Raw genomic sequence first — 12,329 nt, forward strand, 5'->3', positions numbered from 1 at the left:
GTATGTTTTGGGTAAATAAAATTACCCTCTTCATCTTTCTTGGTGTGGATGTGAGATGGCAGATCCAAAACATCATTTCCATCTTGATCCTTGACTTTCTTGGGGTTCCAGGGCCCCTTGGGTTTTCCCTTGAATTTTCCCTGGGTCACGGCCAGGGCCTCCCCAGGAGCGGCTGGCTCGGCCTTCCGCTTCTGCTTCCGACTGGAATTGCCTCCGGTTTCCTGGGCGACTGCTTTCTGCTTGCCACTCCGGAGTCGATCTTCATCTTCTCCGTTAGCGTATTTGGTGGCAATTTCCATCATCCGATTCAGAGACATTTCTCCGGTCCGACCGAACTTCAGGTTCAACTCTCTGTTCTTGATGCCTTCTTTAAAGGCACAAACTGCTTGGTGATCTGGTACATTCTCAACCGTGTGATGCAAAGTGATCAACCTCTGGATGTAATCCCTCAAAGTTTCACTCGGTTTCTGCACGCAGGACCGCAATTCTGTAAGGCCTGCCGGTCGCTTGCATGTTCCTTCAAAGGTTGTGACAAACACTCGAGAGAGATCCTCCCAAGTGTAGATGCTGCTGGGTGCTAACTGATTCAGCCACGCTCTGGCTGAGCCCTCTAACAGGAGAGGCAAATGCTTCATAGCCACCTCATCATTGCCGCCACCAATCTGGACAGCCACTCGATAGTCTTCGAGCCAAGTGTCAGGCTTAGACTCGCCGATGAACTTGCTGACTCCGGTCGCCAACCGGAAGTTGGGAGGAATCACTGCGGCCCTGATGGCTCGACTGAAACACTCTGACCCTGAAGCATGTACTCTGTTGCTGGCAAGTGCATCTCTGTTGTGGCCTTCTCGATGAGCTCTGTTCCTGTCAACCAAACCTTGAACGAGGATGGATCTCGCATCAAAGCCTGGGTCCCTGGGGTCGACTGGAATCCTCTGCCCAACACTATGAGGGCGTCTATTATCTTGCCGTCGAGGCGCATACGACCCACTCCTCGGGGGAGGGGTTGGCACTCGACGTTGATCATCATGATCGAACCGGTGATCATACTGCTCATTCCTCCTGTACTGATGTAACACCCTCGATGCGACTATATCTCCCACATGTCAAGGCACGACTTAGAGGCATAATCGCATTGAAGGCATATGTTGCAAGTGAGGTAATCTTCACACAACCCATGTAATATAATAAGGGAAAGAGATTACATAGTTGGCTTACAATCGCCACTTCACACAATTACAGGAATAAAGCATTACAACAACCAAATACAATCAGGGCCCGACTACGGAGCCAAAATAAAAGAAGAACTCCAAATGCGACAAAGGTCCCCGATCGACCCCAACTGGGCTCCACTACTGATCAACTAGAACGAAACACCACAAAGGACAAGATCTTCATCGAGCTCCTCCTGAGCTTGGTTGCGTCAACTGCTCGGTCTCATCGGCACCTACAAGCTGGTTTTGGAAGTATCTGTGAGCCACGGGGACTCAGCAATCTCGCACCCTCGCGATCAAGACTATTTAAGCTTATAGGAATGGCAAGGTAAAATATGAGTGGAGCTGCAGCAAGCGACTAGCAAGTATGGTGGCTAACTTATTCGCAAAAGAGAGCGAGAAGAGGAGGCAAAGCGCGAGCGAGAATCTAGGAGAACAACCTGCGCAAGCATAACTCCAACACCGTGTCCACTTCCCGGACTCCGCCGAGAAGGGGCCATCACGGTAACACACTCAGTTGATTCATTTTAATCAATTAAGGTTCAAGTTATCTACAACCGGACATTAACAAATTCCCATCTGCCCATAACCGCGGGCACGGCTTTCGAAAGTTCAAATCCCTGCAGGGTGTCCCAACTTAGCCCATCACAAGCTCTCACGGTCAACGAAGGAATAGTCCTCCACCCGAGACATTCCGATCAGACTCGTTATCCCGGTACAACAAGACATTTCGACAGGGTAAAACTAAACCAGCAACACCGCCCGAATGTGCCGAAAAATCCCGATAGGAGCTGCACATATCTCTTTCTCAGGGCACACTCAGATTGTCCTAGGTACGGGTAGGCCAGCCCAGAGTTGCCCCTGGTGGCCACCGGTAGCTGACAGGTTGGACCAACACTCAGAGGAGCACTGGCCCGGGGGGGTTAAAATAATGATGACCCTTGAGTCGGCCGACTCAAGGGAAAGAAAACGGCTAGGTGGCGAATGGTAAAACCAATGTTGGGCATTGCTGGAAGAGCTTTACTTAAGGCGAACTGTCAAGGGGTTCCCATTATAGCCCAACCACGTAAGGAACGCAAAATCTGGGAACATAACACCGATATGACGGAAACTAGGGCGGCAAGAGTGGAACAAAACACCAGGCATAAGGCCGAGCCTTCCACCCTTTACCAAGTATATAGATGCATTAAGATAACATAGCAATATAATGATATCCCAACAAGTAAATAAATGTTCCAACAAGGAACGGCTCCAATCTTCACCTGCAACTAGCAACGCTATAAGAGGGGGCTGAGCAAAGCGGTAACATAGCCAATCAACGGTTTGCTAGGACATGGTGGGTTAGAGGTTGACATGGCAATTTGGGAGGCTGACAAGCAAATGGTAGGCATCGAAGCATTGGCATAGCAAACTAGCATAGCAAAGATAGTAGTGATTTCGAGGGTATGATCATCTTGCCTGAAATCCCGCAAGGAAGAAGAATGAGTCCATGAAGAAGACAAACGGACGTAGTCGAATGGATCCTCACAAACGCAACGTTATCGGAACCAACCCGAAGAAGCAACACCGGAAAGAAGCAAACAACATAGTAAACAACCACCACAAAGACATGGCATGATGCACAAACAAGTATGATGCATGTCCGGTTTAATGAAGCATGACATGGCAAAGTGCACAAACAATCCTACAAATTAAGTGGAGCTCAATATGCATCGGGATGCATATTGACAAAACACCACATCAATTATTTAGTTCTCCCTCGTTTATGTACCCCAACAAAATTAAATGTTGATTAAACATGGCAAGAGGGTGAAGCATAATAAAACTATCTAATCTAGGCAAGGTTAAATGAGGCCGGAAGCAACGAACAACAATTCCGGTAAATCCCCATATGCATATTATAAATTTGGTACTGATCTGCCCTAAACACAATTTTAGAGTTGTTAAACATGCAACGTAAAGCCACCATGTTAAACTAGGCAAAATTCTACCCCATTTACATATAAAGATTATTTAATTCGGAGCTACGGTTGAATAGTTATGAATTAAATCATTTTAGCATGGCATAGGAACAAATTTAAACCCACATCATTTTAGAAATTTTAAACATGGGTGAAAAAGACATATTATTAAACTAGACAAAATTCTGAGCAAGTTTCATATATAATTCATTTTAAACCGATGCACGAATTGTGAGTTATTATATGCATGAACATGAGGGTCTTTTCTGTAAAACTGCAGCCTCAGGATAAATAGAAAAATTTACAAATCCTGAAAAAACATCAACGGGCTGTATTTGGTGCACTGCTGGGCTGAATAGAGAGGAGGGACTGGGGGATCTGCTCACAGCGGGCCTTGGGCCGGTTGGCAGATCCGGCCTGGTGCGGACAGAGCGGGTGCAGTAGGCCGACTTGGCACAGGCCGGGCCCTGCGCTGGGTATCGGCCCATGGGGAGGTGGCCGCGGTCAACGAAGGAAGAGGAGACGGCCCAAGTGCGTGCGGTCGACGCAGGCGCGGTCAGCGAAGAACCCCGACAGCGGCGGCCGAACTCCGGCGAGCGCGGCGCACGGGGAAACGACGACGGGCACGGTCGGCGAGGTCAGGAACGAGCAGATCCTGGTGAGGGGGTCCCGGATCTGACGACGTTTCAGGGCGAGGAGGCCGGCAACGTCCTCGACGACGATGGAATGGGCGACTCCGGTGACGGTGATCTCTCCTGCGCGCGCGAGAGGGAGAGTTTAGAGAGGAAGGCCGAAGGAGAAGGAAGCAGAGAGGCGGGGCGACGGGGCTAGCCTGATGCAGGGGTGGCGATCGCCGGCGCAGCTCCCGGTGGCCATCGGGGTTTGGCGAGGTGGCGGCAGGTCGGCGCAGAGGGAGCTCGGGCTCCTTGACCGTGGGGAGGAAGACAGGGCACCGGGGGCTGAGGCAGACGGGCCCAGATCCGGCTCGGGCGGGCCGGTTGCGGGCTCGGGCGGGCCACGATGAAGTGGGGCGCGGGAAGGCGACGTGGCGGCTTGCCACTGGCCACGGGCGGCGCTGAGTGGTGGCGCAGCCAATGGCCACGCGCCAAGTGGCAGGGACGAAGTGGCCGATGGCAGAATTTGAGGAGAGGGTGGCTGGCGGCTGCGGGGATCCCGAGGGGAAGGCTAGAAGTAGGTGGAGGGGGTTTAGGGTTCCAAAAATGGAAGGGGAAGGTCTATATATAGACAAGGGGGCTAGGTTAGGGGAATTTAGTCCGTTCCGGAGCCGTTCGATCTCGATCGGACGACCCGAAGCGGAGGGGGGTTAGATAGGTGGGCTAGTGGGCTGTGAAGAGAGGTTGGGCTGAGATGAGAGGAGAGGAGTGCTGCCCGGCAACTGTTTTCGGAGACCGAAAACGTCCGGTGTTAGACCGGCTATACTGCCGCTATAGTTAATCGTTTGGGCGTCAAACGAACTCCGAATGCGATGAAACTTGACAGGCGGTCTATCTACACTATAATAAGACCACACGTCAACTCTCATCCCATTCCGAGAACATTTTCCGGCCACTTATAAAATACTATTTCGGACATGCCACGGGCGCGTGCAAGTGTGTCTGGGCTCAGAACGGACAACAGACGGAACTGGGAGAACCCGGGCTAATGCAAGTTTTGAAAACATGATGATGCAATGCACATGATGACATGGAAAGATGCAACACGCAAGCGAATGACACGGCAACGACAACGAATAACTGGAAGACACCTGGCGCAACGGTCTCGGGGCGTTACAACTGATCATGCCGGTCACCACGTCCCTCACACCTCGGGGGCGATCTCGGGCTGTGAGCCGACTGGACTGTATCTGTTGCAACGGATCGACTGTGGATCCTATTCCGCGACTGAGAAACGGCGGAATTCTGGTTTCCCGCCGCCCGGAGCAACGCTCTGATTTGCAACAAGCCCCTGCCAGCCTCTGACTGGGAGGGCTGAATCGATTCCGCTATACGGGCCGCGGCTGCCAAATTCTGAACTGGGGTTCGATATACCTGCGTAGGCGGGAAGAGCTGATGTCGACTGGACTCGGGAGCCCGCTGACGCGCTTGCTCGTCGAGTATTCGCTGGAGATTCTCCAGTCGAGTGCGCTCGGCCAAGTTAGCCAAGCGCGCGTCCTCCAAGGTCCGGGCCTCGGGGGTTTCTCCGACGATAGGAGTGTGGAGTGCATCCATGTTCCGGCGGCGAAGCTCCTCTCGCTGCACTGACGTGAGAGGTTCGGGGAGATATTCATCGTGAGGATGCGACGGGTCGCCTCCACCCGCGCCTCCATCGGTGCGAGGGAAACTGGGAGGACTGTGTGTTCCATCGACCGCTAAAACCTCAGCCGCCGGGTCGCTGCTGTCGCACTCGGATGCGGTCCCCGCGGAGCCAGTCGACAGGTCGAACAGGCCGTAGAGGGATTCGTCGGGCTCGATTGTCGCGACTTGCGGGGCTGCCGACTGGCGGGCCACGGCATGCCTCACCCACCTCTGAAGTCTGGACCGGCCGGAGCGCTTGCGCCGGTGGGAGACAGGGCGGGGAGACGACACGGGGGCCGACTGATACTGGGTCGACGGCTGTCGCAGGAGGACGCCACGAATGCACGCGCGGAAGTGCGTCGCACCGCGGACGGGGAGCGCGTCGATGTCGAGTGGTGCCTCCTGAAACCAGGCGGAGTCGTCGGCGATGAACGTGAGCGCGCCGAGACGGATCTCGCGGCCCTCCACCAAAATTCCGCGAGAAATCATGATCAAAGGGATCGGAAAAGATCGCAACTTCTCCAACTAGGCGCTAAGATTCCTGCCCCACGGTGGGCGCCAACTGTCGTGGTTCTAACTCTGACAGTGATGTAGGGGGGTGTGTATGGAGAGGCTAGGTCTTAGCTATGGAGGAGTTGTAAGCACACGAGGATTACGAGTTCAGGCCCTTCTCGGAGGAAGTAACAGCCCTACGTCTCGGTGCCCGGAGGCGGTCGATTGAATTATGCGTGTGTGAATAACAGGGGTGCGAACTCTCCATACTGAGGAGGGGGGGTGGCTTATATAGAGTTCGCCGGCCCTCTCCTGCCCTCAGTGATGCAGGGTTTAAGGTACATTTAAGGTTGGGCGTTACTGGTAACGCCCCTAATAAAGTGCTATAATGACCATAAAGACTACTTAATAGCCGACCGTTTGTCTGCTGAGTGACTTTAGGTCTCCTGGCAGTCGAGTGGTTGGCTTCATGGTCGAGTGATAGCTTCTTGGTCGAGTGTCTTGAACCCGTCGAGTGGGATACCTTCAAGTCGATTGAAAGGTGACTTCTTCTAGGAATGTCCTTAGGTAGGGCTCTTTGGACAAGTCTGTGCCCCTACCCTAGGTACATAGCTTCATCACTCGCCGCAGCAAGTCTTGCACCTCCTGCTATCGGAGGCAAGCGACTGGGCGCTGGCAGGAGGCCGGCACCTAATTCTGCGAGAGTAGCTCATTTTTTTCTCTTTTGCTTTCTCTGAATTTTTTGTTCCACAAGCTAATGCGTTAGCCTGCACCTTGTACTCGGCGCTCTTTCGCCTCCCCTTCTAATCAATGAAATACACAGCTCTCCTGCGTCTATTTAAAAAAAATGATTTTTCTCTGGACTAAGAAAAATTGACTAATCTAAATTGTAAATTCAGTCGACTGACTGTTAGTCGCTCCCGTCACCTATTGTATACTGTACGTATATAGTACTAGCAATAAACGGCGTGCCAGCAAAGACCATGAAAGGTTTTCGTTCGGAAAAAAACAAGGGAACCATGAGGCAGCAGTGTGCCACTTGTGCACTCATTTTCCTCCTGGTTCTCCTATTTATTCTCGATCGATCAACGATTATGGCATGCATCGTGATCGATCCACTCGAAAGGACGATACAAAATGCGACAGGGCAGGAGGTTCAGTAACCAGCAGCTCCCGGCCGGTAACAGAGCAGAGCAGTCAGCTGAGCGTGGCAAGGAACTCCTGCATGCTCCGGTGGCTGGAGCCGCCCTCGGCGACGGCCTTGGTCGCCTCCAGGCTGATCTCCCTGGCCCTCGCCGAGACCGCCTCGTCGCCCATCACCTCCTTCACCTTCTCCGCAATCTCCGCGCCGCGGACCAGCGAGCCCTCCCCGCCGTCCCAGCTCCAGTGCTCCACCCACAGCCCGAACCCGCCGCTCTTTATCACCTTGGCGATCAGCCGCTGGTCGCCCAGCGTCGGCCACGCCAGCATCGGCACGCCGTACGCCGCCGACTCCGTCACCGAGTTCCACCCGCAGTGGCTCAGGTACAGCCCCACGGCCGGGTGCCGCAGGACCGCCTCCTGGTCCACCCACTCCTTGGTCACCAGCCCGCGCCCCTGCACGCGCTCCAGGTACCCGTCGCCCAGCACGTCCTTGAGCTCCGCCGTGTCGTCGCGGTCCACCACCGTCGTCTTCACCACCCACAGAAACCGGCTGCCGCTCGCCTCCAGCCCGGCCCCGATCTCGCGGATCTGGTCCAGCGCCGCCGCGTTGCGGTTGCCGAAGGCCACGTACACCACCGACCGCGCCGGCTGCTCTCCGAGCCAGGCAATGGGTGAAGAGGCGCCGCCGTGTGCCGCCTCCTTGTCCGTGGCCGACGACTTGAGCGGGCCGACCGCGTAGACCGGAGGGAACCCGGGGACGACCTTGCCGTCCCGCAGGGCGGCGAGTGCCTCTGGCTCCAGGGCGTCGAACGTGTTGACGAGAATGCCGTCTACTTCGGCGATCTCGCGGCCGTTGGCGATGAACTGCTTGGTGAAGAGGCTGTCGGGGTTGCGCAGCACGTTCGGGGGGTAATCGACCGGGATGCGTCCAATGCCGGGGATGTCGACGTCGCCGGCGAGGTGGTCTGCGTTGGCGCCGTCGAGGTAGGTGGGGAAGTAGGCGAGGAAGGACAGCATGGTCGCGCAGGAGATGAAGAGGATGTGGCACGGGAGGTGCAGCTCCTTCTTGGCTATGGGGATGACCTGGGAAGCCAGAGTGACGTCGGTGACGAGGGCCGACGCGCGTGGCGTGGCGCCGGCGATGAGCGGGCCGAGGAGGTGGGCGGAGCGGCGCAGGGACTCCCACCTCAGGACGAAGGGGTCCGTGCCGGCGAGGGTGGCGTCGTCGAGCGGCAGGAGGTTGAAGTCGATGCGCCGGATGGCGGGGAAGGCGGCGAAGAGGGCGGCGAAGTGCTCCGACTCGGCCTCCGAGACCGTCGGCAGCGCGGTCACGACGGAGATGTCGACGTTGCCTTGGCTCGCGAGGGAGCCGATGAAGCGGGAGAAGGGGAGCAGGTGGCCCATACCGGCGCTCGGGATGAAGACGAGATGCAGTGCGCCTCTGCCCTGGTCGCCGGAGCTCGGCGTCGCCGCGAGAGCCATTGATGCGTTAGCTTGTTTTGCGACTGTGAGAGCTGAGAGGCCTGGCGGGTGTTTGGTGTCGGGTCGGCCAAAGCAATTATCAGTTCTGATCTGCTGGCCGGAGTACTATATTGCTAAGAGCATCTTCAACATACGCAATAAAAATCTTTTACAGCGCCAAGGGGCTTGGTTTCTTTTCGAGAGCATCTCCAACAGGACGCAGCTCCTTTGACTGCCGTTGGCTCACTAACATGTGGATCCGGGCTCACATGTCAGTGGCCCAATGACAGGGCACCGTATGTCAGAGGATCCTTCTCCCTCCAACAAAGGTGCCTATATAGCGCGCCTGACAAAAACAATGCTTGAGCACAAGCTGTAAAATAGAGCACGCACAAAAACGGGGTTGTAAATTTAGCGCACCCAGACTACGAGGCTGCAAATTTGAGGCGCCGATTTGTGCGCGTGGCCTGCAGTATGTGGGGCCGCCGAATTGGACGTCGTGTTTTTGTGCGTCTGGTAAACCTTCCGCGCGCAAAAACACTATTTCAGCACTGCAAAATTTTTTTAGCTTGTCCCGCTACCGTGTGTCTGTTGGAAATGCTCTCAAGCGCTGAAAATTTTAGCGCGTCGCTACAGCATAGGCGTTGCAAAATCCAGCGAGCGCATAACACAAACAGTTTCCATACGATGCAATGATAGTTCAAATTCAAGCATAAAAACTAGTTCAAATTGATGCAACTCAAGCGCCACACCACAAACTAGTTCATAAAATGCAAATAAAACTAGACAATGATTGCAAAAAAAACTATACTGCTCCTCGTCCTCTTTGGTGGTGTAGTCCGACGACGTAAACGTGTCAACCCACCAACGATCATCCTCGTCCCAGGTCGACGCAGGTCCAAGCTCACACTGGGCTTCTGCATCGGCCTTCCGCGCACGGTTGTCCGCCCGACGCGTGGCTTGATCCGCCCTCCTCCGCTCCCAGAACTCGGTTCGTCAACGATGTCTTGCAGGCGTGCTCATCCGCCTCGGCGATGAGGACGCGGCACTCCCGCCTTCGTTGGACGCGGCAATCCTCGTCGGTGATGAGTCTCGGGGGAGGCACGAGTTCCTGCACCTACTCGCGCGTCCTCACGTCGGAGAAGCTCATCTGTGCTCGTGGCCTCCCGAGGCGCCACGCTGCCGCGTCTTACGCGCAGGCGGTCTCGTGGGCGGTCTCAAACGTCCCGAGCCCAAGGCGTGTATCACCGGAGCAGATCTCCGCGTAATACACGCCGGACGGGCGGAGGCGGACACTGTGGAAGCCGGAGCAGCTTCAGGGGCGCGGGGGCATAGCGAAGGCGGCAAGGCACCGACAGAGGCAAGGAAGAATATGACGGCGGGAAAAAAGAGGTGATGGAGACGGCAGTTGGCGGGCGCCCGCGCGCGGGTTTTATATAGCGCGCTGGACGCCGCGCGCCAAAACTGTCGCATTTGTTATTGTTTTTTCACGTGCACAGTTTTTTAAGCGCGCCTCCCGCGTGCCAAATCTAACGCGTCCGTGGGAGATGCTCTAAGAAAGCTAATGAGTAACTATATTTGTGCTGATGACATAGTGATCACCATCAAGCAATGTTGGTTGCTACGCTCGTTCTGTAAAATAAAAAAAAGTGTGGATCTTCTCATCTTGTAGGTAAGGCTAGTCATAGCGGGAATAACTTAGGTAGTAACATAGCGCACTACAAGAAATGTTTGTTTATGTGGCATGTAGTTAATGAGGAGAGGATTGCTGTAAACATAGCGCTTTCCGTGAAAGGATGAGTCTACAAACTAATAAATGAAGTCATCTATGACACTACTACTATATTACTACGCACTAGTATGAAAGTAATAGTGAGCTTATAGCCCGCTTATATGACACTTTTGCCTATATGGAGGAGAGAGGTGTGAAAAAGTAAGGGGAGTGGGCTCTCATGTAAGAGACTAGCTATATACGCATTACTAGGTAAATACAATAAATGTGAAGAAAGAGATAGAGTGGAGATGAAAAAAGTACTAGTGTAATAGCCAATCTTATCGAAATTGCATAGAAGCACCTGCGGGCGGAGCCCCCTAATATCTCACCATTGAATATGCATAAGGATCTGCACCACTATATGTATTCATCATTTTAGTTGCATGTATGTTCTGATGTAGAGATGCATAGCGTTGTATTGATGTATTCTCTGCATGCACTGGCCCATTCAACAGCATGCTCCTACTTTAGCCGCCAACATCCAACAACTAAAGCTACATTTATTCAAGCAATGGTCACATCATCAGTTAATGCCTTTCCCGTTGATTTCATCTTTCTTCAACTCCTTCATCTCAAACTTAAAAGCCATTTCACAAAATCACACATTTTTACGAAGTGTGATTTTTACGATACTAATTCATGCGAAGTTATCTAATTAGATTTGAGAGGGTTTCTAAGATATTTTATAGTATTTGTTTTTTTCTGTTGATTGAGAAACTAAGTACGTTATGAGAATAATTCTAAAAACATATTCTATAATAATCTCAGGTATTATCCTGTTTTAAGAAAGCTGAGAATTTAATGTACATGCTCTAACTCTGGTGTCATCATGCTGTTGGAACTATGCATCTATCACATGTACGTGCTCTAACTCTGGTTTCACCATGCATCTATTACATGCATGTTCTCTAACTGCAAACCTCCGGTTGTACACTCCATTTACTACTCACGCGGTAAACCGGTAACATTTCTTCCTCCGCACACTAAACTCCGGCCACAATCATCCATTAGCAGTTTAATACTACATAGTTCTACATCACTAATGAACTGACACTGGATGCCCTATACGCCCCATAAAAGATCAGAGTCATCTAAAAGAAGAACAATACTTGGATCGACATGCCTTAATAGATAACAGGGTTTAGAACTTGCCATGTTTGGTTTATCTGGAAGACAAATCTGCTCAAAGAAGCTTAACTTATGTTTGTGTAAGCATCAGCTTCTCACTTAACGGGTTTTACTTATAAAGGAAAATTATCTAATATCAATTATCATCTCCATCCAACAACAATGTGGTATTAATTGCTACATTTATAATTGACACCCGCATTTTTTTATGCAAACATAGGTGGTATTTATTGAGAATATTGACTCTACATACGGAGGAAAGGAGTCACAGTGTATCATCAAGTATTTGATATATATCCGTAACTAGCAAATTCATTGTGCCTTTAATGCAGCCATGCCATCGCAGGAACTCAATGACACAGATATCAGGGTGCGGCGTTGCCGAGAGCCATTCGTCCGCCTCCCCAACCTTATAGCCCACACTATTGTATGAATGCATATGGATGATGGCTATAGATGATATGGCGGTTCCTTATAGCCATCAGCGGGCTGTATTATGAACAATGCTTTTAGACTAGTGTTATATGCATAACACTAGTGTATGTAACTTCTCAGTATGACTAGCCTAAGCTTCACGTGAGCACCGAAACATTTTTCTAAAAGTTAGCACTCAACAGTTGCTTTGCCTCGATTCTTGGAACTGAAAGCTTGCCTTTTTTTTTTCGGGGTAAAAAGCTTGTCTTCTTGTACAGCAAGGGTTCCACGGGTACTGCATTTCCATCATATTACGCCGAGCTCATCTTCCCAGGAAAGGTTAAACTCTGTGCATTACGTGTTCTTAATTCCGGTTGGAACGCAGAATTGGGAAAGATAGAAAAGATTAAAGTAGAGGAGGTCGAAGCGCCGCGTCGAACTCGAGAGAAGG

The 12,329-nt window shown here is 52.3% G+C and overlaps 1 protein-coding gene across 1 annotated transcript; it reads right to left on the minus strand.

Annotated features, from left to right (window-relative positions):
• Positions 1-6,937: 6,937 nt before the first annotated feature.
• Positions 6,938-8,669, minus strand: LOC125536389 (UDP-glycosyltransferase CGT-like). Its single transcript, XM_048699605.1, has one exon. It carries the CDS (start codon positions 8,581-8,583, stop codon positions 7,156-7,158), a length of 1,428 nt encoding a protein of 475 aa, XP_048555562.1. The 5' UTR covers positions 8,584-8,669; the 3' UTR covers positions 6,938-7,155.
• Between the last annotated feature and the right edge of the window lie 3,660 nt (positions 8,670-12,329).

The sequence above is a fragment of the Triticum urartu genome, chromosome 1 (genome assembly GCF_003073215.2).
Source record: "Triticum urartu cultivar G1812 chromosome 1, Tu2.1, whole genome shotgun sequence".
Lineage (NCBI taxonomy): Eukaryota > Viridiplantae > Streptophyta > Magnoliopsida > Poales > Poaceae > Triticum > Triticum urartu.

Excerpts from the sequence above, each read along its gene's own strand:
- LOC125536389 (XM_048699605.1), bottom strand. The coding sequence starts at position 8,583 with ATGGCTCTCGCGGCGACGCCGAGCTCCGGCGACCAGGGCAGAGGCGCA.